The 24,602-nt window shown below is 43.3% G+C and overlaps 1 protein-coding gene across 1 annotated transcript in view; it reads right to left on the reverse strand.

The window, feature by feature from the left end:
* The window catches only part of LOC121276044 (solute carrier family 40 member 1-like), a 43,459-nt gene extending 19,493 nt beyond the window's left edge, over positions 1-23,966 (reverse strand). Inside the window, exons 1-6 of the mRNA XM_041183990.1 lie at positions 23,888-23,966; positions 23,656-23,723; positions 16,646-16,805; positions 14,301-14,416; positions 4,774-4,900; positions 1,195-1,458 (exon numbers count right to left, since the gene is read on the reverse strand). Coding sequence (XP_041039924.1) covers positions 1,195-1,458; positions 4,774-4,900; positions 14,301-14,416; positions 16,646-16,805; positions 23,656-23,723; positions 23,888-23,966 — 814 coding nt within the window. The remainder of the gene's footprint in view (positions 1-1,194; positions 1,459-4,773; positions 4,901-14,300; positions 14,417-16,645; positions 16,806-23,655; positions 23,724-23,887) is intronic.
* Between the last annotated feature and the right edge of the window lie 636 nt (positions 23,967-24,602).

Genomic DNA, 24,602 nt, shown 5'->3' on the forward strand with positions numbered 1-24,602 from the left:
GTGTGCAGGTAAACAGAAAAAAAAATCAGTGAAAGGTAAAGAAGTGGGAATGTGTTCACAATTTACCCAAGATAATTCAGAGGAGCAGGTTGCAGAAATGTTTGAAGATTTTGTGTGTGAAGGAAAAGTCTTTCTCTGTGTACAGGGTGGAGTAGGTAAAGGTGTTAAAATTATAAGAGACACAAGAGCTAGTCAATTCTTAATGTTGTGGGATAGTGACATTTGTTGTTCAGAGGGAGTACTGCAGGAACAGGTGATAATAAGTGTGGTTCATGGAAATGCTAAACCTATTCCAATGTGGAAGGTACGTTTAAAGAGTAAGTGGAAAACAGGTGAGGTGATTGTTGGAGTAGTGGAAATAATGCCCATTGAAGGGGTTCAATTTATTCTGGGTAATGATACAGTTGGATCACAGATGTGGGCAATATCTATGGTAGTTGAGCAGCCTGTAGAAGTGTTTTCAACAGAAGTGTTGCAAAGAGAGCGTCCTGGATTGTTTCCAGATAATGTGATAACAAGATCACAGGCTCATAGGTTGAAACAAGAACAGGAAGCTCAAAGGCAGAGAGAAAGTGTGGAAGTCCAATTAGCTGACACTATGTTTGATATGATTTTTCAGGAGGAAAGACCAGAGGACAATTCAGCTGAAGTGTTTAACTCAAAGCAATTAGTGGAGTTACAGAAAAGACCTATAGCAAACTGATAGGCAAGTGAATTTAGAGTGACCTAAAATGCATTGAATATTAATCTTTGTTTAACAGTAAGTACTCCTCCAATTGCTCAGTTCAGATGTATTGTTCTCGGAGTGAAACCATACAGACCAAGAAAGTTCCAGGTTCAGCATGCATTCAATCCCCTCAATGTCTCTGGGCTAAGGAGAGACAATGTCCTGATGAGGAATTCCAACCTTGTGGCGCTCATTCTGTACCCCAAACATGTAAGAAATGCGCTGCAATTTCTACTACATTGTATGTCCACAACAAGCCATAACAGATCACTCAGTGAAAAAAGTCGTTCCGATTGACCAATTGATCAAGAAATAATGAACTTATTTTCTATGGTGCTTTTCACATCTTCAAGATATCCCAAAGCACATCAATCTTTGAATGAAGTGCAGTCACCTGTTGTTTTGTAGCAGCCAATTTGCACACAGCAAGGTCACATAAATAGCAAATGAGATAAATGACCTTTCACCTTTTCTGCTTGTAGTCGCTCTTGTTCTTTCGAAGTAGTTAAGCTGGTCTTCATACCATCCTGGTCCAGCTTTAAATGCAAGTGCAGGGACCATTCTATAAACTCTTGACAGACAAATAAATTCAACCAGCAGTGGAACTAAGGTCCAGCCCAGAATGAAGACACAGCCAATTACGTTCGATGCTGAAGACATGATCTGGCCCACAGTCATTGCAGCCAGAACATTGACGACTTGGTCTATTCTTCTCATAACAGCATTCACATCTATAATTAAAATATTAAGTTAGTGTAGGATAACAATATTAGCCTTATGTTTAGGTTACATCAGGTTGTCAAACTAAATGAACAGCTTACACTCTGTGCACGGTGATAGGAAATCTTCATAGGATCTATTTCTTAGAGGTTCATAACAGGTTTTTCTGCAATCAAGTTCTTATTTCATAATTCATGATCGTTCAGTACTTTCAAAACATTTCAAGTTCTAATCAAAAATACCAAATAAAGCTTGGAGTTAATATCCAGCAACATAATGGTCTGGATTTTGCTCTCTGTGGCTTTCACCATTCATCATATACAATTAACTTGTGACAGATCTGTCAGTGAACAACTTCCACTAATCTGGCATCTGTTTCAGTAGGGGATCTATGAACCAGGCAAGCAACAGCAAGGCTTCATATCCAATCATATTGAAGTACCTATTCTGAGCAAAATAGACTGCAATCCAGGAAGTAAAAGGAGGAAATATAAATCATATTTAAATTGTGTACAAGGAAAAAATACATAAAAATTAGGAAATACAAATGGAATTAAGTGGAGAGAGAAAAGAGGGAAAAACATAAAAAGTAAAAAGGAAACCTGCAACACTACTTTTGGGGAAATGGGACTCCACACTTTAACATTAATTTTTCAGGGCTACAGAGGTTTTCAGCACTAATTATCAATTATCATGTCATAAAAACTTCATTTACCCCTAAATGCACTAGTCCTAATGTTTTCAGCCATCTTTAATGTGGAACTAGTGGGTGCATACCTTAAGTTTATACATTTCAATGATTTCAATGTGGAGCCAATTGGTGAGGACAACAACAGTGCGTCCTATGGAGGAGCAAGGCATAAATTTTCCTCTTTAGCTCTGAAGAAGATCTAACATTAACTCTGTTTCTCTTTCCCAGATGCTGCCAGACCTACTTAGTTTTACCATCATTTTCCATTTTTATTTCATAAATTTTCTGATTTTAACTGTGGATCTGCAAAAACCAGAAATTGGTGTCAGATTCACCCTGTAATAATGGTGAGTGTTGATAGCTCCATTGTTATCATCACAACAATGTCAGGGCCAATATTTTAATAGCTAGTCCAAAGCAGTGTTTATCACACCAAGGAAAAATAAATTCAAGAGAAATAAATGATTTAGGCGAAAGTTTTTTTCGGAGGGTCAAGGACATGTGCTGCCAATAGGTAGGGAGATGCTGTTGGTGACTGATACAAATAAGTGATCAGAACTGTTGAAGGGTCATGAAGACTCGAAACATCAACTGTGTTCTCCTCTGCCGATGCTGCCAGACCTGCTGAGTTTTTCCGGGTATTTCTGTTTCTGTTTTTGTGAGAGAAAGATGGAGCAATTGGAGTTACTGTGCCCAAGATGATAGCATCAGCTGCCTTGATATGCTGATCAACAAACGCTGGGAGATGCACAGGGCTGCCAGCTTATTCAAGGGGCTGCAATCCATTAACATTAAGATGTATTGTTTAATGTCATTCAATATCTTTTATTCACAAAGATTACAGAATCATGAGAACATGATTTTCCATGAACAAAATCCAGAGGCATTATGTCAATGTTGAAAATTTAGTTAAGATTAATTTGTAACAAAATACTCTTTATTTCCCATCACTTTTATAACACATAGCCTATTTCAGGAACAACCACCTTGTTAAAAATTAATTCATTAAAAGCGGCTCCTTCATCCAAAATGGTCTTTATTATGTACATAACATTAACATAATTAGTCAGTTGGACCATTTACTTATGAATGTGGGAAAGGGTCATAATTATCATCAACTATGTATTTTGCATAACCAAATTTCAGATGAAGAAAATTAGGATTCATCTCAGGAGACAAACCACAATTATCCACCCACAATAGTATCAACTGCAATTTGATAAATGGGTGCAGCAAATTTTTCCCCTTAGGAGATTTTAAAGAAAGCTTTAGTCAGAACTGAAACTTAAAGATAGAAAATTATAGATTTTACTATCACTGCGTATGTATGGCCTAAGTACAGTGAATGCACTATGTTCCATAAACCCAAACATTTTTGTTCTGCAAACCTAGTTAGATGAGCATGATATAAATGCATAGACATAAGCAGTGAACTTGAAGCATGGACCTAAACTGGACCAAGTGGAGTCTCTTCAGAATAGCTTGCAAGTATCCAAATTTCTGTCTTTTCAAACAATTAGCTCATTCTGCAGAGGAAACATCATTTCAATATCCTACACAAAAAAGTTTGTCTCTTCCATGCATCCACCAAAGAAAATTGATGAAACAAAGCTACATTTTTTCATTAGTGCTACTGTAGCTCAAGCCACAGTAAGATCATTTTAATTCTAAATTTAAAGGCTGACCGAGGGCAATTTAACGTAGAAAGGATGGAGGCCTCATTGTGTAAGTTGCACCATACTTTTCCCTGCAGTTTAATGGGCAAGCCTTCAAATAGTCTTAAACTTCCATACCATTTCCACACCCACCTTAGTCCACCCGCTATTAGAACCCTTATATGAACAGGAATAGGCTATTCAGCCCTTTGACCCTGTTTCATCGATCAATTAAATCATGCTAAACTAGCTAAACCTCAATTTAGTCACTTTTGACCCATATCTAACAAAATTGATTGTTTCAGTCATGAAAGCTTTAGTTGACCGCATCCACAGCCTTTTAGGGAGATAGTTCCAGATTGATATTACTCTTTCGCTGAAGAGCTGCTTCCAGATTTCAACATGTGGGGCAATGTCTTAGAGGTGGGATTTGACAAGGGATGAAAAGTGTGAACTCCTTGAAAAAAGCCCCAATGTTCTGTGTCCTTTCTCTTCACTCTCATGGTAATTTTTCCTGATTTGATGTCTCAGAATTATGTTTTCAGTCCTTGTCTTTGAATCCCTCTATGGCCTTGACCCTTCCTATCTCTAAACTCCTACTGTTCAATTATTCCATCATGTGAACCTCCACCAATGCCCCCACACCATCCCTTTCCCCACCCCCCAAACCCCTTCACACCACCACTGGAAGCTGTACACTTCCATTTTCAAGATAACCTATCCTAAACCTTTCCAACTCCCTCTCCTCAGGCTATAAATAGAAGCAATAGATTACAACGTTACTCCTAAATTAGTTGATAGCTACTTGAACTTTACTTTCTTTTCACCATTTACTAACACCTTTGTTTGAAGAACAAAATTTCCTCTCGTGTTAATCATTTGTCAATTCAAATGAATTCAAGGGTCACAAGAAGAGTTTTTTTTCTACATCGTAATATACAAACAAGGTTTACACACATGGTTCTTTGTAGATATCTTACCTGCAAGTCCATCCCTGTTGCATCCTGTGATTACAATAATCCAGTCCCTCTGAATGGCAATTGTCAAAGCTGTGCTTGCAAGGTTTGCTGCATCTGCTAGACTGATGACCACCATGTAACAGACCACCTTGTGTGAGTTACATTAAACAAACGGACAATAGATAACAGAAAAGCTACTCATCTAGTTACACGTGCAATAACTAAAACATCTTTATTGGATTTCTTAGCTTTTACTTTTAAAAAATTGTAACTTATCTAATCTTTTGAGTTCTTCAACATAACTACAAATTTAAAATAGACATTGTGAAATTTGAACACATACTGTTATGAAGCTATTAATCTATATAATATTTTGAAAAATATTTTTCTTTTAAAACAGAGGTTCGGTCTGTGGGTATGTCTTAATTGGATTAAAGCCAGCTTGTTTGCATGCTTTGATGTGTACTAGTTTGAGATGTAAACAGATAGCGCTCATTTGCATTTTTTGAATAGAGCATTCAAGAAGCGGGGTGAAAACTGATGCCTTTCTAACAGCTACCAAGCAATATGTTTATATTACTAATATAATTGGTATTATGAAAGGGGTTTCACTGTTAAAAGGTAAAGTTCAAAGAGGTTGTTGATACAATGAGAATTTACATTCAATGGGGCTGGTAGGTATAACTTCAGTAGTTTTTCAGGTGTGCAGACAAAGGCAATGTACGATCAAAAGGCAGCTGCAAGCCTCCCACTGGCTCCACAGTGGAAAGAACCTCATTTTGAATTCGTACGGTGAAAATGCTTTGCCTGGTGTTTGGTTAAGTCTATGGGTTGTTGTCTTAATGGAGATTAGTTTGGGAATTTGTTAAAAGTTATGATAGTAGTAATTTGTAGCCATGTGTACATATATTTTAACCTGTGTAAATTAATAAAATGTTTCAATTAGTTAATGTAAAGCCTCGAGAACTAGTGGTCTGATTCCTGAGTTTAGAGTCGCATCTCAAACGTAACACTTAAAATTATAGGTTATGACAGTTGTTTAAAGTTTCCGTCTAGAATTTTTAAATAACTCCACTTTACCATCTGCATCGATCATAACAATATCTAGTTTGCAAATTTATTACTGAGCTTCTCTATCAACATCAAACCAATGTGCTCGACTATAATTGGTGTTCAGTTTTTTACTGTTTGGTTGCTAAATCCAGTCATAAAATCTGACAACAAAATGTATTTTCAATCATCTGCTCAGCCAGTGAAAAGTCCTTCTAGTTAAATGGATCTGTTCCAAAATATTACTGCTGTTAGCTGCCAATTAATTAATATAAATACCCCTCAGCTGGTCTGCCAGCTCTCACTTACATACTTCTACGCTATTTTAAAAAAAGATTATGGGCAGAATGCTATCATTACAGACCTACATGCAGTGGGAAGGTCAGGAGCAGGCCGGGAGTCAATTTGTTCTGCCATGGCTTAACCCAGCTATGACATTAGCATTGTGGTTCCGTCATTCCTGACCAATCAGACAGGCTAGGTGGGATGATGGCTCTCCAAAGGGACTCAAATAGGGGTCAGAATGACGGCAGGAAGCGTTGCCTGTAAAGACTACTAGAGGCAAGGACATTGAAGGAAGATGTGGGAAAGTTTCCCCCGTTCTCTGACTTTTTCTTGGAGGTTATGCTAGAGATGGTGAGAGCCAGAAGGACGTGTTCTTTCCTCTGGATGGAAGGAAGAATCAAGCCATCCAAACGTAGTAGGCATGGCTGGAGGTTGGGCAGGCTGTGAGCAGCAGAAGCGTGATGACCAGGACCTGGAAAGAGCATAGGAAAAAGTTTACTGACCTCATTAGGTCAGGAAAGGTGAGTGTCATACCACTCTCAGGTGGCACCCATTACACTCTGACCTCCATAGCATCCTCCTCTGACCACAGCTTGCAGTCCCATCATACATTCCTTTCTCTCCAGAGATCTCCTCAAATTTCCAGCTGAACAGCCAACCTCATCCTATTGCCATCTCATCTCAGTTACCTTGTAAATGTTCTCATTTCATTTTCACCACTCCACTCACTGTCCGCTTTCTGTCCTTGCAGGAAAATAGAGTGCAAAACTCCAGGACGTGGCAAAGAACCATAGCTAAACCTGCAGCTATAGCCACCCTGACTGCATGGCGGGGAGGCCCCGGAGATCAGCAGACTGGCTCTCACACACACTAGGGGCCTTCAATTACGACTTTGGTCGGAAAGTGCTGGCCCGCAGAAACTAGAAGAAACAAATACCTACTTATCTGATCTTGAAAATTACGTTGCCACTTCCATTCGCAGGAGCAGCTTGGGGCCTGCATCAAAAGACACCTCGCAGGCCCCAGCAAAGTGTAACTCCAGCATATTCAAGGAGGCCACACCCCTTTTTTTTACAGCACTAGCTGCCGTAAAGCAAGTAAGTTTAAAGGGCCAGGGAAATGGACAGGCCAGGGAGAAGGTAAGTGTCTAAGGTAAGTGAATAGGGTCTGGGGGTTAGGGGTGTCCAGGGGTGGTCAGAGGCCCAGGAAGGGGGGGGTGGAGTTGGCCAATCGGAGGCCCAGGTGGGGTTGGGGGGTGTCAATCAGTTGGAGGCCCAGGTAGCAGGGGTTCCGAGATTGAGAGGGGTGGGGGTTGGGAGTTGGAGGTCGGGGTGCTGGAGTTCAGGGGGGGGCGGGGGGGGATCCCATGGGGGGCAGTCAGTGTTGTGGGGGAGTCCCATGGGATCAGTAGGGTCTTTACAATAGTTACTCAGAAGTTAGAAGAGGTTTTAATTCTTTCTGGCTAACTATTGGTTTAACCTTGGGAGAACCATCCAAAGTTTGTGATTTAAACCGCATTTTCAGATGGTTCCCAGCGCAGTGCAATTGTCCAGTGGAAGTGTGCACATCTGGGCAATTGCCGTGAAACCCTTACTGGGAATTTCCCAGAGGCATTCCCCAGCACATGTTTGGAGTATCCTCCCAAATCCGACACTGGAGAGCTCGGAAGTTACGGGCCTATGTGTCAACAATGGAGAGATCAGGGTGTCCCACAAACCTGGTAACAGCATTAGATGATGCACTGCCACTTGGCACTTAACAATCCCTCATGTTGAATTGATGCCATCATTAACTGAAATGCCATGGTATGCTCTGGAGAAGAGTCATACGAACTGGAAACGTTAACTGTTTCTCTCCCCACAGATGCTGTCAGACCTGCTGAGTTTTTCCAGCAATTTCTGTTTTTATTTCAGATTTCCAGCATCGGCAGTATTTTGCTTTCATCATGGCATGCACTATGTTGAGTTTGTACCATTTGTCAATGTCAGCACTAGTTCATATCTTTCATCACCCAAAGGGCCTCCAAGGGTGACGGAGAATCTGCTTCAGGAGGACGCTGAGCACTCGAGGATGCACCATAACATGACTCTTGCACATCATTCACCAGCCCAAATACACATGGGTAGATTGCCACATGGTGAAGTGACAATTACGTGAATATGAGTAGGGGCAGGGGACAGGGGCAGCAGTGGAGAGCCCTGTCAGAGGGCACAGGACACTCCAAACTCTGCTAAGTTGGATGTAGATGCTAAGACTTGGGGATCATCTACAAAAAGGAAACTTGTGAAGCAACAACTGGAAATGTGTGAGGTTCTGTCCTCCTTTCAAGAGACAGTGCAGATCCTTGGAGAGAAATTGGAGGCGCTCTTCCCTGGCATGAGTGCTATGATATCCCAGGCATTTGTGCTGATGTTTACATCCATTGAAAGAGTGGCCACTTGCATGGAGAATCAGAGACAGGCAACCAAGTGCATGCTGGCCCTGACCAATAGCCTGCTCAGTCTGCTAGTTTAAATAGGATGGAGAAAAACTTGCCTTAGCCATTCAGCACCTCACTGAAATGGTGCAAAGTGCTTTCTAGCTCTTGGTTAGCAGGAAGTACAGGTGGACCATGAGAGTGAAGGTCGACAAAGGACACATGGTGGGGGACTCTTTTCAAGGAACTCGCAATTCTCATCCTTGCCAATATCCACTTCCCAGAGACTGACCCACTTGCTGCTTCCTGATGATCACAGGTGCAGGAGAAACAAATTTTGGTGGGGTTCTTACAAGCTCCAAAACCTACAGCACATCTACCACAGCAATCTCAGCTGTCAAACCATGGGAATGAATAATCTGCCCCCTGAACTGCTGAAGCCACAGGTTTGCAAAATGTAGGAGCAATAGGAAGTGGATAAAAAAATATGAATTATTTGCACAAGGGATTCACTCATATGGCAATGTTAATGGTGTTATATTAATGTTTATTTCAATGAATCAAACACTTAATTAGAACTCCTCGTTCTGCTAGACTCCACTTTGTTGCATTCCCCATTCACCCTGGGCTGTAGCCTTCAGATGAATGGTCGTCATCATTTTCCCTTCATTATTGAACATGGCATTTCTTGCCTGCGTAGAGTCACCTGTTATGTGTTCTATCATGGCTGTGGAGCTTAATTGTGAACCTGCTTGGCTTTCCACAGTGCGAGCAAAGATGAATTGTCTGATTTTGTTGGGACTGCCCTGTTTTTCTAGCTTGTCTTTTGTCCTTAGCTGCCTGAATTCTGTGCTGTTCAAAGAAAGCAATGCTGCTAGTTGAGATCACTCCTCAGTAGTTCTTTCTTATGCATGCTTCTCCTAGTCCATGGTGAACATGCCACATTTCCTGAGATTCATCTTCAAGTAGTACTTGAAAAGTAATCTTCACCTAACTCGCAGGCAGTGTTCAAGTTTAAGTTATAAATACATGACTGCCTTAGGGATTCTATTATCAGTCATACATACTACATATCCACTCCATTTGAACTGGGTCTGATGATGGAACATTTCTGTTCTTTGAAGTACCACAATGTTGGGCACATTTTCCTCCAATTTGATACCCACAATGTTCCAAATGCATCTCAAGTAGAACTTGTCCAACTACTTCATATGTCTGGAGTAAATAGTTCCATGACTCACAGGCAAATAGGAGGGTAGGTATTATCACAGCTTTGTACATCGTAAATTTTATTGCAAGTTCGATAGCTGTCTTATGCTTATGCAGACAAATGCTGACCTTGCTCTGGTAATTCTATTTGTTACCTCACTGTCAATGCAAACATTTCTGGAGATGGTGCTTCCAAGTTAGCACAGTTGCCCTGGCCCTTTGTCCCAGATGTGAGAATTTCGCACCTTTCAGCAAGTTCCTTGACTTGGGCCTTTTATTCTCATAGCAACTAAACCAGGCTTGTTATCAAGCATCTTCTGGAACAGGTCACATAACCCCCTTTTTTACTCTGGGGAGAATTTTCTGAACATCGGGCGGGCCCTTTGGGAGCAGGAGCGAGGCCAATCAATTAAAGCCTGCTCAGCGTAACACACGGCCGGCAGTACTCAGCACCAACTGTGCGGGTGGGGGGAAGAGGGAGAGTCGGAGCCGGCGCTCTTTCGCGCATGCACGCGAAAGAGTGCAGAAATCTCCCAGAGGCACGGAGCTGCCTCAGGAAGACTAAGTACATATTGAAATTTTTTAATAAAGATAAAAATTATTTATACATGTCCCCTCATGTGACAGTGTCACATGAGCTGGGACATGTTTGTCAATTTAGCAGAATTTATTTATTGATTTTATTAAACCTTCAGGACCTCATCCCGCCCGTAGATGAGGTTTCCTGAAAAACGTAAAGGCTGCTTGGGCTCTTCGCCTGCCTGCCAACATTAAACATGGACGGGCAGCATTGATGACTACTTTAATTGTTTTTTTAATGGCCTTAATAGGCCGTTGACAGTTCGGCAGATGCACAGCCACCTTTGGTGCACACCTGCCCAATGTAATATCTAAATGATGCGCGCACACCCTAAGTCACCGCATGTCATTTAAGGCATCAGCATGTCGGGCCCACCCCCACACACCAACGTCAAAATTCTGGCCTCTATTTTGCCTAAAATTAACAGTGTTTCCTGCCAACGCAAGATGGCTGCATATACCCATCAGCATATGCGCACTGGTCTGCGCATGCGCAGAAAACCAACTGCATCACTCTGCTGCACTGTGATTGTTTAACCCTTTAATATTTTGTTACTTGAAGAGTGTGTGCATTTGATTCATTCAACCACAGCAAGCTAATGATACTGTGCAAATTGTTAACGACAGGACCCTCGGAGAAGCAGCGACTGAAAAGTATTCACTTGAAGATGCTGCTCTAGACACAAGGGGTTATTCGCATATCCCTCCCCATTCATTGTCTATATTTATGTGGCATCTGATAGTCTGCAACCTTAATTCCACAGCTGATTCTGACCTGGAAGAACCCGATTTTAATGCCCCGCTACCAATCCAGTTTTCAGTATTATGCTGAGAACTCTAGGTTGGGCACTTACATCTATAAACACATCTCCCCTTTCTGTGGGTAGGTTTTAAATGTTTTGGGAGCACCACTAATGAGCTATCAAAACATTTTATGAAACTCTGGATAAGTTCCTAAAGTATCCAGTAGACCAGGGTGACACGGAATAGTAGTCAAAGGAGCACAAGTTGTAAATACTGTCCTGGAACTCCATTAATTGTTTAATAAGCATCTCTGCTCCTGGTTGCTGCCTACTCTGTTGCTCGCAATGAGGTAATAGAGTAAAACACTAAAACTGTGCATTCACGGCATTGTCAACAAACTTAGCCTAAAATTAAACCTACAAGTTAAAACAGAACAATTTTTTAAATCTCAACATTGTAGCAGCTGGGATAGACAGATTTTTGGTCTTTCTGGGAATTAAGGGATGTCGGGAGCAGGCAAGAGAATGGAGTTGAAGCCCAAGATCTGCCATGATTGTACTGAATAGCAGAGTAGGCTCGACAAACCAAATGGTATATTCCTACTCCTATCTCTTGTGTGATATGGCTCCTGTTATATCTCACCTCTGGCTCACTACGGGGCTCATTCCAGGAGTCAGCAGCCAGGTCTGCAGAGGATATTCCATGCTCCCCAAGGGCGGGGTACTGTTGATGCTGTGTAGAGACGTGAAGAAGCGAAGTGTGACTGCCACAGAAATGAATGAGTCATGGCAGTTCCTGGATAGCTAGCACAGACCATGCATGATCATATTCTGGTGGTCATATACTAGCTGGATATTGAGGAAGCAAAATCTCTGCAATTGATGAAGACTCCAGGCTGATCTGAGGAAGCCCTGATTACTACACATGCACAATCAGTGACTCCCTGAATTTGTGGGAACCCGCTACTGCAGCGAAACCAACAGCCCTCTGTTTGGCTGGCCTCATCTGTGGCAAAATGCACACAAGCAGTGGCCTTGGAAAACAAGGCAGCGATGACCTACAAGATGCACTTATGGGCAGCAGTTTAAGAGATCCTTGTGAAGTCACCAGCAGATCCCTGGAAGGAGCCAGAGGCAAAGAAATTTGGGGCTGTGGTGACCTTAATGGCTACTGGCAAACACATGTCTACTGGCCCTCTAGAAATTAGATCTTCTTCCAAGAGGCTGCACGTGTCAACTATGACATGCCATGAAAGCCTGAGCCTCCTGAAACACCTTAGTTCTATCCTGTCAAGGAAGCTCACCTTCTATCTGAGTACCTTGTGTTGAGGGGAATAGTACCTCCTAGCTGGAGCTCTCTGTCCATTCCTTCTGTCCTGTGGCTGCATGCTGCCGATCTGGTGCTGTTGCTCTTGTTGCTACTGCGGCAGCTGGTGCTGCTGTACGTGTAGCTCTTCCTGTTGCTCCTGATCAGAGGCCCATGCTATAGCTGTATAAATTGCTCCCGTTCTGCAGTGAACGTTAACAGCGAGGATGTTGAGATGTGAGTGAGTACACTCCAGGGTAATTGAAACTACTTCCAATAAGTTGGAAGTGATCTTTGAAGCATCGAATGCAGCCTCTCAGGGCAAATCCTGTAAGCACCAGCACTGCCTGGGCACAGATTTTGTCTTTTCACTCTTTCAGCATGTCAATATCATCCAACAATGAGACCCTGCTGTGCACTCGTCTTGTTGACCCTGGCGAGATACAGAGAGTTTGGGAAACCAGTAACTGGCTGTTAAAACCAGAGTGCTGAGTTAAATCTTCAGTTAATTGTTGCTTTGAATATTTTGATTACTTTCCGGGCAACATCGCGGGGTTCCCCACATGCCTTGGGTTAAACCCGCAAGTGGACAGGATCATATCAGGCTCCTGACCCAAAGTTACCTTTTAGGGCTTTAACTGCCGGCCCCTGAACCTGCCTCCCGTCAGAGTTAAGATTCTGCCTAAATCTGTGGACATAATCAGATTTATTTTCTTAAAGACTCTTTTCATTTCTCTGTGCTTAGTTGCAAACCAATCCCATTAAAAGCTGCTTTTAAATGGATTAGCTGCAGCAGCAAGTTGCCAAGTGGTGTACAGTTTTATTGCCTATATGACCCCTTTTTTCCCAACAATTTCCAGAATTTCTATTACTGGTCAATGAGGGTGAAGGGTGAGGAGTGGAGTGAGCATTGGGGTCATGCCAATCTATTGCTATTATTAACATTGGTGCAGATTTCAAATTAAACTGCTTTACCAGTATGACTGAGCATATAGTGGGTTCTGCGTTGTTTTGTCCATGTTGGTGATTTAGCACAACAAGGTCTGTCGATCAAGGTCCACATTCACAAAACAACCAAATATTATTGTGGTTTTCATTCTTTGACAGTATTATGCAAAAGTAAAACCTCAAGCAACATACTGAGTGAAACTTCCTCCACTTCACAACATAAATCCTATTATGGGTCTTAGGTATTTGTACTTATTTATTACTTATTTATAACAACGGTATAGAAATTCAGAGCAGTTAGCAAATATTTATAATTTCAGTCCTGGCAAAATTTACACTCTTTGGGTCCTTGTGGTATCTCAATCAATGACTATCATTCCTTGTACTTCAATGAGGCATGTTTTAACTGCAATTAAAATGGAGAATTTGCAACAATCCTAATTCTAAAAAAAATCAGCACAAGCTCAAATGCAGCAGATCAAGTCAATCATCAAAATTACGACTTAACATTATTGGTAATTACATTCTTCAATTCTAATCTGGTTACATGGTATTAAACGGAAACAATGATCCTCAGAACCCACTATTGCATTCTGCAACCGAAACAATGGTGGGTTGGGATTTCCAGAATGCCCATGTAAGAAGTCCCTGACACTGTTCAATTTTTGGGGTCTGACAATTTACATTTTGTTGACAGGTGTCTGCCTCAGCTTTGGCATTGTGAAGGTGATCCTTTGGTGGGGGATCCACAAAACGTGGTGGTGGTCCAGTTACTAGGAGCAAGGCTTCAAGGGGGTGGATTTATGCAACAACTGTCTGCTCCCAGGAAATCCATTCAAGCTCAAGTTCCAATTGAGTCAAGACCTGGCATCACCCCAATTTTGGTGTCATCCCAATTTTTGCTGTTGAAGTTATCTGCCCACACCGAATCTGTTAGTAAGCTCACTGACTTTCACAAGTAATATACTTTACATAGATGAGAATTTTTCTTAAATCCTCAACAGATACTCACAGTTAACCATCCATCCCAAGTTTGTTCAATCCACTTCTTGTGTGAAAATATCAAAATCAGTATGATACTGCAGAGGATGATGGAACCATTCTGAATAAACAGGGATCCATGAGCAACTAAAATATAATTCATAAGGGATGGGTTAAAATTAAACTATTTGTGCAAAAAGGTTTTATCTGAAATAAATTAACACAGATTTCTGATTTCTTGTACTCCATTATGACCAGCACCTCTATGACCTCATCAAAAATTAGCATGAACTTATTGTTGAAAATGTTTTACTACTTCAGTTTGGTTTCTGATGGAAGTAGAAATTTCAAAAATCAAAACATTCAGATAATTGTTCAACAATTAGGCACTTGCATTGTAAAACAATTTGGAAATTCCAATATTTAACCCAAATTTAGTTGAATTGAAAACTAACAGTTAGACCAAGAATGGATCGGGACATCCTCAACTTTTCTGAAACTGAGGTTGACAAAAAACTAATTTTCTTGACACTCATTTCCTGTGGGCAAGAGCTCAGACACAAGTCCAGTTCCTTGAGCAGCAACAGGCCTTTGGCCATTCACTCAACTGACCACTTGTTTCAGCAAGTCTAAACATTGTGGCATTGAGATTCTGGAGGGACTCTGTTATTTACAGTAACACGATGATACAAAACCTACAGGAAAACAGGGGAGAAAGTTGGAATTCATCAAGAGAACATGTGCAGATGTAAGCACCAGGAACTTGGGTAATCCTGCTCCTATCACTACTTTGTGCAGACATGATAGCCTAGTCACATCTTAAACATTGTGCAGTGCAGATTCTGGGATACAGTAAAGCCATTTCATTCAATTTAGTAATCTTACTGACTTCAAACTTTACTGAGAACTGAAGAGTGTGCATTTCACTGTAACCTGCCACACAGGAATGCAATACTGGATGAGTACAGATTTTGTGCCAACTGCAACAAGAAATGCAGACTCAATCAAGGAGATGGGAAGTTTTATTCAAGGTCTTGAATCCTTATAGACAGATAAGCAAATGACATTCTCAAAAGAACTGTTGGTTTTATCAGCAATTAAATACATTTTAAGCACACTTCCCTTAAGAATTCCTCTCCAGGTATTATGTTAAAACAACAGAGCCCAGATCTTCTGCTCTCCAGATCGTCGGAGACCATATGTATGACCCAGGATGCATGTTGAGACCCTGAGGAAGTCCCAATGTTTGGACCTTCATGAAAATAGCCTGGAAAGTTTGAACTTTCCCTGCTCCCTGGGACCCTCCGAGAATGTTTCCAACTCTGATTTGGTGTCGGAGACTTTGGACAGTTCCGACTTACATACCTGAACAGTTACCCAGGAAATGCTAGAAAAATCCTAGTCTGAGTCCTAGGTAACTATACAAGTGATTGCTCAATCACTCACACTGACCCCCCGGACTCACCCCTTGAATATCTTCAATCCAACCTGACCCGACTACCACCCTGCCTCCCACCAACTGTCCCCCAACACCAACCAACCTGAATACTGCTCTCAACCCCGACTATCCCTCTAACCTCCCATCCATTCCCATCTACCCTGACCTGACCCGGCTATCTGCTGACCCTCTGACTACATCCCTATCCCGTGACTATCTCCCCTGACCCCCTGGCTATCCTCCTGACCCAAACCAACATGAATACCCTCCTCATCCTCCGACTATCTCCTTGACCCACCGCTATCCCTTGACCCCACCTCCATCCCCCCACTGACAACTACTCCCTCCCTGACCCAAGATTTCTACCCCACCCCCCGTCCACATGGCTAACCCCCCCCAACCTGACCTGACCAGCCCCCGATCAACCTACCACTCTACCCACCTACCTCACCCAACCACCTATTCATCCACTCACCCATTCACTAACATTTACACTGGACATTTAACCTTACCATACAGCAGCCAATACTGCAAAAGGGGGCGTGTCTTCTCCTCCCCCACACTACAGCACTGTGTTGGAGTTCTCCGAGGGACACAGTGCTCTATATTTCTGGAGATGTTGGGCCCATAAGGCCCGGCAAGAAATACAGAGCAGCGTTGAAGCACAGAAAAGTGCGTGCAGAGCGGCAATCTGACAATGATTGCCACCACGGGCCTATATGTCCATCTGTCATGTCAGGTACTCCCTCTGAGGAAGTTACATGGTATTTTGTTAGCATTTTTAATATGTACTCAAAAACAGGCTTTTTCACACTTAATATAAATGTCGTAGCAACAGCTTGTGATTTTGGCAGCTACATCAAAACAGTTTTTCTCAATATAATTTTGGATTTGATAATATGCATGTGTTTGTGTAACTACATATACCGCTGCATTACCTTTAATTCTTGGATTCCGGTCTACCCAATCTCCAACAATTGCACCAAAAATTACCACAGATCCTGCTACTATCAAACCAACCACAGCAGTGAAAAACAGGTTATGTCCACACAGCTCAATCAAAAAGACAGATACGGCAAAATGCCACATGCGGTCGCCCTGAAAGATAAAACAAGAAATGAGATTCTGAATAATTACAGCTGTGAAAGTACTATCAATGAATAAAAAAAGGTGTACACATACTACTAAAGGTGTAGTGTGCTTTCATTTATCTTATTGGCAATGAATTTTTAATTTTGTGATTCTAAAATGAGTCTCATATAAAGTAGAAAAATGTTAAATGAGTGGCAGGCCTTGAATCCTGCAATCTTGCCACACCTAACTTTTCAACTATAGGTGGGATATGCAGACTAATTACTTGTATCGCGATTTAAATTCCTTTTACTAAGTAATACTGGCAGGAAAAGGATGGTTGGGCATTTGAAATGCCCTGATTGGCTTGTCTGCCAATTTCCTTCTTGTTATAAATTTGATTTAAACTTGCTCCTCAGAGCAGGTAGCAAAGGTACCCGTGTGAAGCTGGCAGGCATCTTTAATTATGCAAATTGGGGTACATATGACATCAAACAGCTCAAGAACCAAATGGATCACTGGCTTCAGAAGGGTGGTTTGCCTCCACGCATATAGATCAATTTATATAACGAAATATTACACCAGGGGTAAAGATTAATGATAGCTGTGCTATTTGTACAAGTGACTGTTGTATCTTTTCATTGAGGGCTTTAAAAATTACATAAAAAGCACTAGCATCTGGAGCAACCAAGGTACATCATACAGTGGTAAAAGATATACATTGTTTCAAATTTTCTACAATCACAAAAAGTACCATTTCAGATAAGTATTCATAAATTTGGGACAAGTTTATAACGTTAGAAATTAGAAACACCTCAACACCAAACTATACCATAAGCTGGATTTTCAATCAGAGGTTGGGAAGCCAATGTCCAGATCATTTCCAGGTCCCAATCTTGTGTTCTGCAAGTGTCAGCGATGCAACACAGTCTTGTTATGCAAAGGCCCTAATTGGACAAGATTTCCAATTAGGAGCAACTGGCACTGCCTGGAGATGGGAACTTGTTCTGGAGCTTGAATCTCAAAGGCAGATGGCAGCCATGACTGGGCTTAAAGTTGTCTGGAGGAATGGAGCAGGCAGGAGAGCAGAGGGCCAGTAGCCTCACAGTCCACACAAGTTTCCTAACACTCACTCATAGGGCTGGATTTTACAGGGCATCATGGTCCCCATTCCTGAGCTAAAAAGTCAGCGGGGAGCCCGGCCACGATTCTGACGGCTGCCGCGCAGCAATTGAATATTGAGACCAGTATTAACTGCTTTAAGGCGAGACTTCTGCTCCTATCTCATAAGGAAGTCCTGCCTTAGGGAGCTGCCAGCCAATTGGATGATTGGCAGGTCAGTAGTAGAAAGGAGTTCCAGGTGGGAGCGGCGGCTACAGGTAGTCCTGATAAAGAGGAGCACAGGCTCCAAGGTAAGTCCGAGGTATTGCCTAGGCCCGACTGGTGAGCCCCAATGAGAGGGTTAATGGGGGTAGTGGCTTGGTATGAGAGACCGGGTCGGGGGGGGGGTGCAAAGGGGGAAATATGGTCTTGCAGGTGGAGTGCCTCTGATGGGCCCAGGGATCCACAAAGAGGTTCCGCCCATGGGAAAAAATAAAGGACACATTAGCAGGGTGTGGTGTGGGTGTGCAGGTGAGACTGTCAACTAGGGGTTGGAGGGGTTGGTTCTGGCAAGACTGTTGACCAGGAGGGATACATGGTGAATTTAGGCTTGCCAGACTAAATCCCGCGCCCCCCCCCACCCCACCCCCCACAAGGACCACCCCCAGGGCTTGCTGTAGTACTCCCCACCCCAGGCCTGCTGGACAACCCTCTACACCCCTCCTCCCCAGCCATGGGATGTGAGTAACATCAGTATGGCCTGCATTTGTTGCCCTAATTGCTCTTGTGAAGGCCTTTGTGAATCATTGCTGTCCATGTGGTATAGAGACACCCAAAGTGCTATTAGCAAGGGAGTATGAGGATTTTGACCCAGTGGTAGTGAAAGGCCAGTGATATAGTTCCAAGTCAGGATGGTGTGTGCTCAGAGGGAAACTTGCTGTGATGTTCCCATATGTCTGCTGCCCCTGTCCTTCTAGGTGGAAGAGGCTGTGGGTCTGGAAGATGTTGTGGTGAATCTTGCGCTGCTGGCAGTGGTGAAGAGAGTGAATGTTTAAGCTGGTGGATGGGGTACTGATCAAGTGGGCAGCTTTGTCCTGGATGGTGTCAAGTTTCTTGAGTGTTGTTGGAATTGCGCTCATCCAGGCAAGTGGGGAGTATTCCATCACACTTCTGACTTGTGGCTGGAAAATGTTGGACAGGAAAAGGGTGGGGGGTGGGCGGTCAGAAGGTGAGTTACTCACCTCAGAATTCCCAGCCTCTGACCTGTTCTTGTAGCCACAGTATTTATATTGTTGGTCTAGTTAAGTTCTGGTTAGTGGTAACTGTCCTGCAGATGTTATAGTGAGAATAGAGGCACTATATCTGTTTGAAAACCAGTGTACCATTCTTCTGAATTTTAAATGGTATTAGTGTGTTATTGGTTTGTTTGTAATGTTTGGTTTCTTGAAATATGTAAAAAGTAGTTTATTTGAAAAACACTAACACAGCTTGTACTTACTTCAGGATCTTCATGATTGAGCCTTTCCACTGCAGCTAAGGAGATGACAAAAACTGCCAGCTGACTGTTTTATTTAACTCTCCCTGCAGTCTATTCACAAATAAACGTTGTAGTCATACTCCAGAATCTTCTCAGCTGGTTTTGGGGTATTTCTGAAGCCTTCTGCCCATTCACACAAACTGGCTGCTCTGGCTGGGGAACAGGAGCAGTAAGCTCTGCCAGGGCTGTCTCCTGTTCAGCTCTTGAACCCGAGCTTCACTTGTGTCCTGTCTGCTTGTTGCTAACATTTCCACAATGCCTGGGGAAGAGCTGGAGGGTGTTTGTGGACAGGAGGTAGGCAGTTGTCTATAGTGGGTAGGAGTTATAGCCAAAGCTTCCAGCCAGTGTCTCAGTCAGCAGCCAAACACAGTCAGTCTCATGGTGTCAGGGACAGGGAATTCTCAGCACAGTTTAACTGCACCATCTCCGGGGGTCCAAGCAGCAACTGTAGGAGGCAAGGACAGCTAGCCTTCCTGCAGATCCTTCCCTTGCACTCAATCCTGAGCCAGTCAGCCCCCAACAACAAAACTGTTCACAGAGACTATGACAACCCAGCAACACAGTTGTCTCCAATCACAGGCTCTAGAGTGACCTGTGGTACTACTTTCACTATCCCAATTCCTCTTTGTGTGAGTACTTAAATTCATTTGATAGAATTGTTCTAACAATTATAGAGCTGGGTACTTGGGGCAAAACAGGTTTGTAGAGGAATGGTTTCAAAAGTGCCATGAGAATTATACATTAATCATTGGTTTTGTTTCCTTGTGGAATGGTTAGACTTAGTTTAGTCATATTCACTCCATTGATCGTTCAGCAAGGAATTGGACAGATTTCTGCTTCAGCAGAAGGATACAGGTTTGAGTTAAACAGATAATTAGACTTGGTCTTGAAAGAAGATTTTGGCTGAGAGGTGAGAGGACCACCTATTATTGGCCTATTGATGGCTGTTTTTCAACCCCGCCAGGATTTTACCAGGATGAAACGGCCCCCTCCACATGGTGAGGCTGCCAGCTATATCAAGGTGGCTTCCGGGAGAGGCCTTCCTTTCCAGAGGCTCCATGTTCAAGGACAGATCCCCGATTCCAATGGCCGCCCAAGGCAGGCCAGTAAAATCCCAGCCTTGCAGTCAGTGTGAGCCGGATAACATTACACTACACACATCAATGCCAGCACATTTACAAAATGTGATACAGGTGTTTGCCCCTTTTTATTAGATTCATTGCTTTCTAAGAACATTTTGGTTCTTGTATCAGGTTTGCTGTTTTTTTAAGTCTTTTCTTCTGCAATTTTATCCAGTATTGTGAACTGTGTCACATCCTGGGCACAGAGGAAAGCGAGATCAGTGCTACTTGGTTCCTAGGCATAAAAACAGTTTTAAAAACACTTAGAGGGACAATACTGCTCCTCCTGCTCAGTGCTTACTCCTCTTACTATCCTGCTGCTCCTCATGATTGAGTGTGGGCTCGCTGGCCTGCACATGAGCAGCAGTACAGTGTGTATGTGCAGACATACATGTGGAAAGAGGAGACTCTGAACAAAACAAAAACAGAATTACCTGGAAAAACTCAGCAGGTCTGGCAGCAACGGCGGAGAAGAAAAGAGTTGACGTTTCGAGTCCTCATGACCCTTCAACAGAACTCTTTTCTTCTCCGCCGATGCTGCCAGACCTGCTGAGTTTTTCCAGGTAATTCTGTTTTTGTTTTGGATTTCCAGCATCCGCAGTTTTTTTGTTTTTACACTCTGAACAATCTCCCAGTCACTGCCTGGAGGAATCCGGGACAAGTGGCGTCCCGGGAAGCCCACAAACAGGACATGGAGTAAGGCAGCAGGCAAATTCTGGGACAACCCTGGAAAACCCGCGATGATTGGTCACCCTGTCCCCCAGTCACTTGCTCAACACCAGCTAAAGCTGCCGGGCTTCCCTCAAGGTGTGGGCCTCCCCCTGCAGCAGGTAAAATACTGGCAGGGGTGGGATAAGACCCTTAAGTGGCCATTAATTGGCCACACAAGGGCCTCAACAGACCAAAGGGCGGGGCGGGCTGCCTAAAGTATCCCCCACATCAAATTTCAGACAGGTCGGGTAGGCAGCAGGAAGGGGTCATCTGTTGGGTTTTACGAACCTGCCGACGGGGAAGCGTAAAACTAGCCCATGAGGTACTTAATCCGTTCTGCTCAACTTTGCGCCATCACATGAGCACCTCAGTTTAAACAGGCTTTTTTCAAGATTTATCATCAGCAGCCACAATGAATACTGGCTCCCCGCTGTGCTCCAGGCAGCTGTACATTAACCTCTCCCAGGCAGTTCACTCTTCCCAGAGGAGGAGAGTAGTGGTGGATGGGGATTGTTCGGGCTGTTGTTGTCTGCCCAAACAATCCCCATCCACCACTACTCTCCTCTGTCTGGCTGAACTTGTTCTCACACTGAACAATTTCTCCTTCAACTCCTCTCACTTCCTCCAAATAAAAGGTGTGGCTATGGTTACCCGCATGGGCCCCAGCTATGCCTGTCTCTTTATGGGGTATGTGGAACATTCCTTGTTCCAGTCCTACTCCGGCCCCCTTCCACAACTCTTTCTCCGGTACATCGATGATTACTTCGGTGCTGCTTCATGCTCTCGTCGGGACTTGGAAAAATTTATTAATTTTGCTTCCAATCTCCACCCCTCCATCATTTTCACGTGGTCCATCTCTGACACTTCCCTCCCCTTCCTTGACCTCTCTGTCTCAATCTCTGGTGATAGACTGTCCACCAATATCCATTACAAGCCTACCGACTCCCACAGCTACCTCGACTACAGCTCCTCACACCCCGCTTCCTGTAAGGACTCCATCCCATTCTCTCAGTTCCTTCTCCTCCGTCACATCTGTTCTGATGATGCTACCTTCAAAAACAGTTCCTCTGACATGGTCCTCCTTCTTCCTTAACCGAGGTTTTCCACCCACGGTCGTTGACAGGGCCCTCAACCGTGTCCGGCCCATCTCCCGCGCATCCACCCTCACGCCTTCTCCTCCCTCCCAGAAACATGATAGGGTCCCCCTTGTCCTCACTTATCACCCCACCAGCCTCCGCATTCAAAGGATCATCCTCCGCCATTTCCGCCAACTCCAGCATGATGCCACCACCAAACACATCTTCCCTTCACCCCACCCCCCATCGGCATTCCGTAGGGATCGTTCCCTCTGAGACATCCTGGTCCACTCTTTCATCACCCCCTACTCCTCAACCCCCACCTACGGCACCACCCCATGCCCACGCAAAAGATGTAACACCTGCCCCTTCACTTCCTCTCTCCTTACCGTCCAAGGGCCCAAACACTCCTTTCAAGTGAAGCAGCATTTCACTTGTATTTCCCCCAACTTAGTCTACTGTATTCATTGCTCCCAATGTGGTCTCCTCTACATTGGAGAGACCAAACGTAAACTGGGCGACTGCTTTGCAGAACACCTGCGGTCTGTCTGCAAGAATGACCCAAATCTCCCTGTCGCTTGCCATTTTAACACTCCACCCTGCTCTCTTGCCCACATGTCTGTCCTTGGCCTGCTGCATTGTTCCAGTGAAGCCCAACACAAACTGGAGGAACAGCACCTCATCTTCCGACTAGGCACTTTACAGCCTTCCGGACTGAATACTGAATTCAACAACTTTAGGTCTTGAGCTCCCTCCTCCAACCCCACCCCTTTTCTGTTTCTTCCCCCTTCCTTTTGTTTTTTCCAATAATTTATATAGATTTTTCTTTTCCCACCTATTTCCATTATTTTTAAATCTTTTATGCCCCCCACCCCCACTAGAGCTATACCTTGAGTACCCTACCATCCATTCTTAATTAGCACATTCTTTTAGATAATATCACCAACTTCAACACCTCTGTGTTCTTTTGTTCTTTTGTCTGTGACATCTTTTGATGATCTGCTCCTATCACTGCTTGCTTGTCCCTACAACAACACCCCCCCTCCACTTCACTACCCCCCCCCCGCCCCACCCCACTTTAAACCAGCTTATATTTCACCCCTCTCCTTGTAAAGAAAAATCAGTTCTGTTGAAGGGTCATGAGGACTCGAAACGTCAACTTTTTCCTTCTCCGCCGATGCTGCCAGACCTGCTGAGTTTTTCCAGGTAATTCTGTTTGTTTTGGATTTCCAGCATCCGCAGTTTTTTGTTTTTACCTATATGTCTATTGTTGTGCATTCATATGCTAGACAACAACTCAGATAAAGTAATGTGAGAGTTATTCTGCTTACCCACATTGACAGCGCACCACTGACATAAATCAGACACCTTGGGGTCTTAAGAAAATTCAACACCAGACCTGGGGGGAGGGGGGGAAAGAACCAAGTCTTAAACCACAAGTAAAGCAATTAACTACCGGAGACTTAAAATTCCCCAAAGTCCACCAAACTAATGAAGAACATGTGGCTGGTCTTGTCACCAAATCTTAAAATGCTTGTAAGAATACTTGTGAAAACTACTCACCAAAAAGCCTTATTTGCCGATATTTTTTCCCCCTCCGTTTATCTTCTTGACCAACACGGATCCTTTTGCAGTCTGGCATTCTGCAAGGTAGTGCAGATTAGATCAGTCTGTAGCTTCTTGCACTGTGATAACCAAGTTAAATGATCTGGGACTTCTGCTACCCGGAACAATATAACTGGATGTAGGAATATACATTTGTGCAAATTATAAAACACAGTCCTCTGAAGCAATACGTTTATATCGGTTTGTTTCTTTGCAAAATGAAAATATTCTTACTCTTGTAGCCTAAGAAAATTCCATACACTTATGCTTGTATTTTTCTTGGTTTTGCGCGTTGCGTTTCCTGATGTGCACGTTTGTTAATTCACAGCAATTGACATAAATAACTTAGATGCGACAGACCTGTAGTCGAGTGAAGTGATGTTGCTAAAACTTGCTTTAAAAGCAGAAATTCCCTATTGTTGTCGATGACACGAGACCAACACACTGGAAATCATGTGACAGAACCAGTACAATCAGCCTCGAGAGCCCAGGGGGACAGTGAAGGGGATGCGGCTGAACATAGCAGTCACCTAGCATTTGACAAATACTTAACAGTATTTGCATTCACCGTTATTTGTTATTACAAAAGGGCAGACCAGTCCACTACGAAAAACAATAAATGAAGAATGTTATAGAACATGCAGCAGTCAATCAAAAACGTGTTCAACCTTAT

The sequence above is a fragment of the Carcharodon carcharias genome, chromosome 3 (genome assembly GCF_017639515.1).
Source record: "Carcharodon carcharias isolate sCarCar2 chromosome 3, sCarCar2.pri, whole genome shotgun sequence".
In the NCBI taxonomy this organism is placed as follows: domain Eukaryota; kingdom Metazoa; phylum Chordata; class Chondrichthyes; order Lamniformes; family Lamnidae; genus Carcharodon; species Carcharodon carcharias.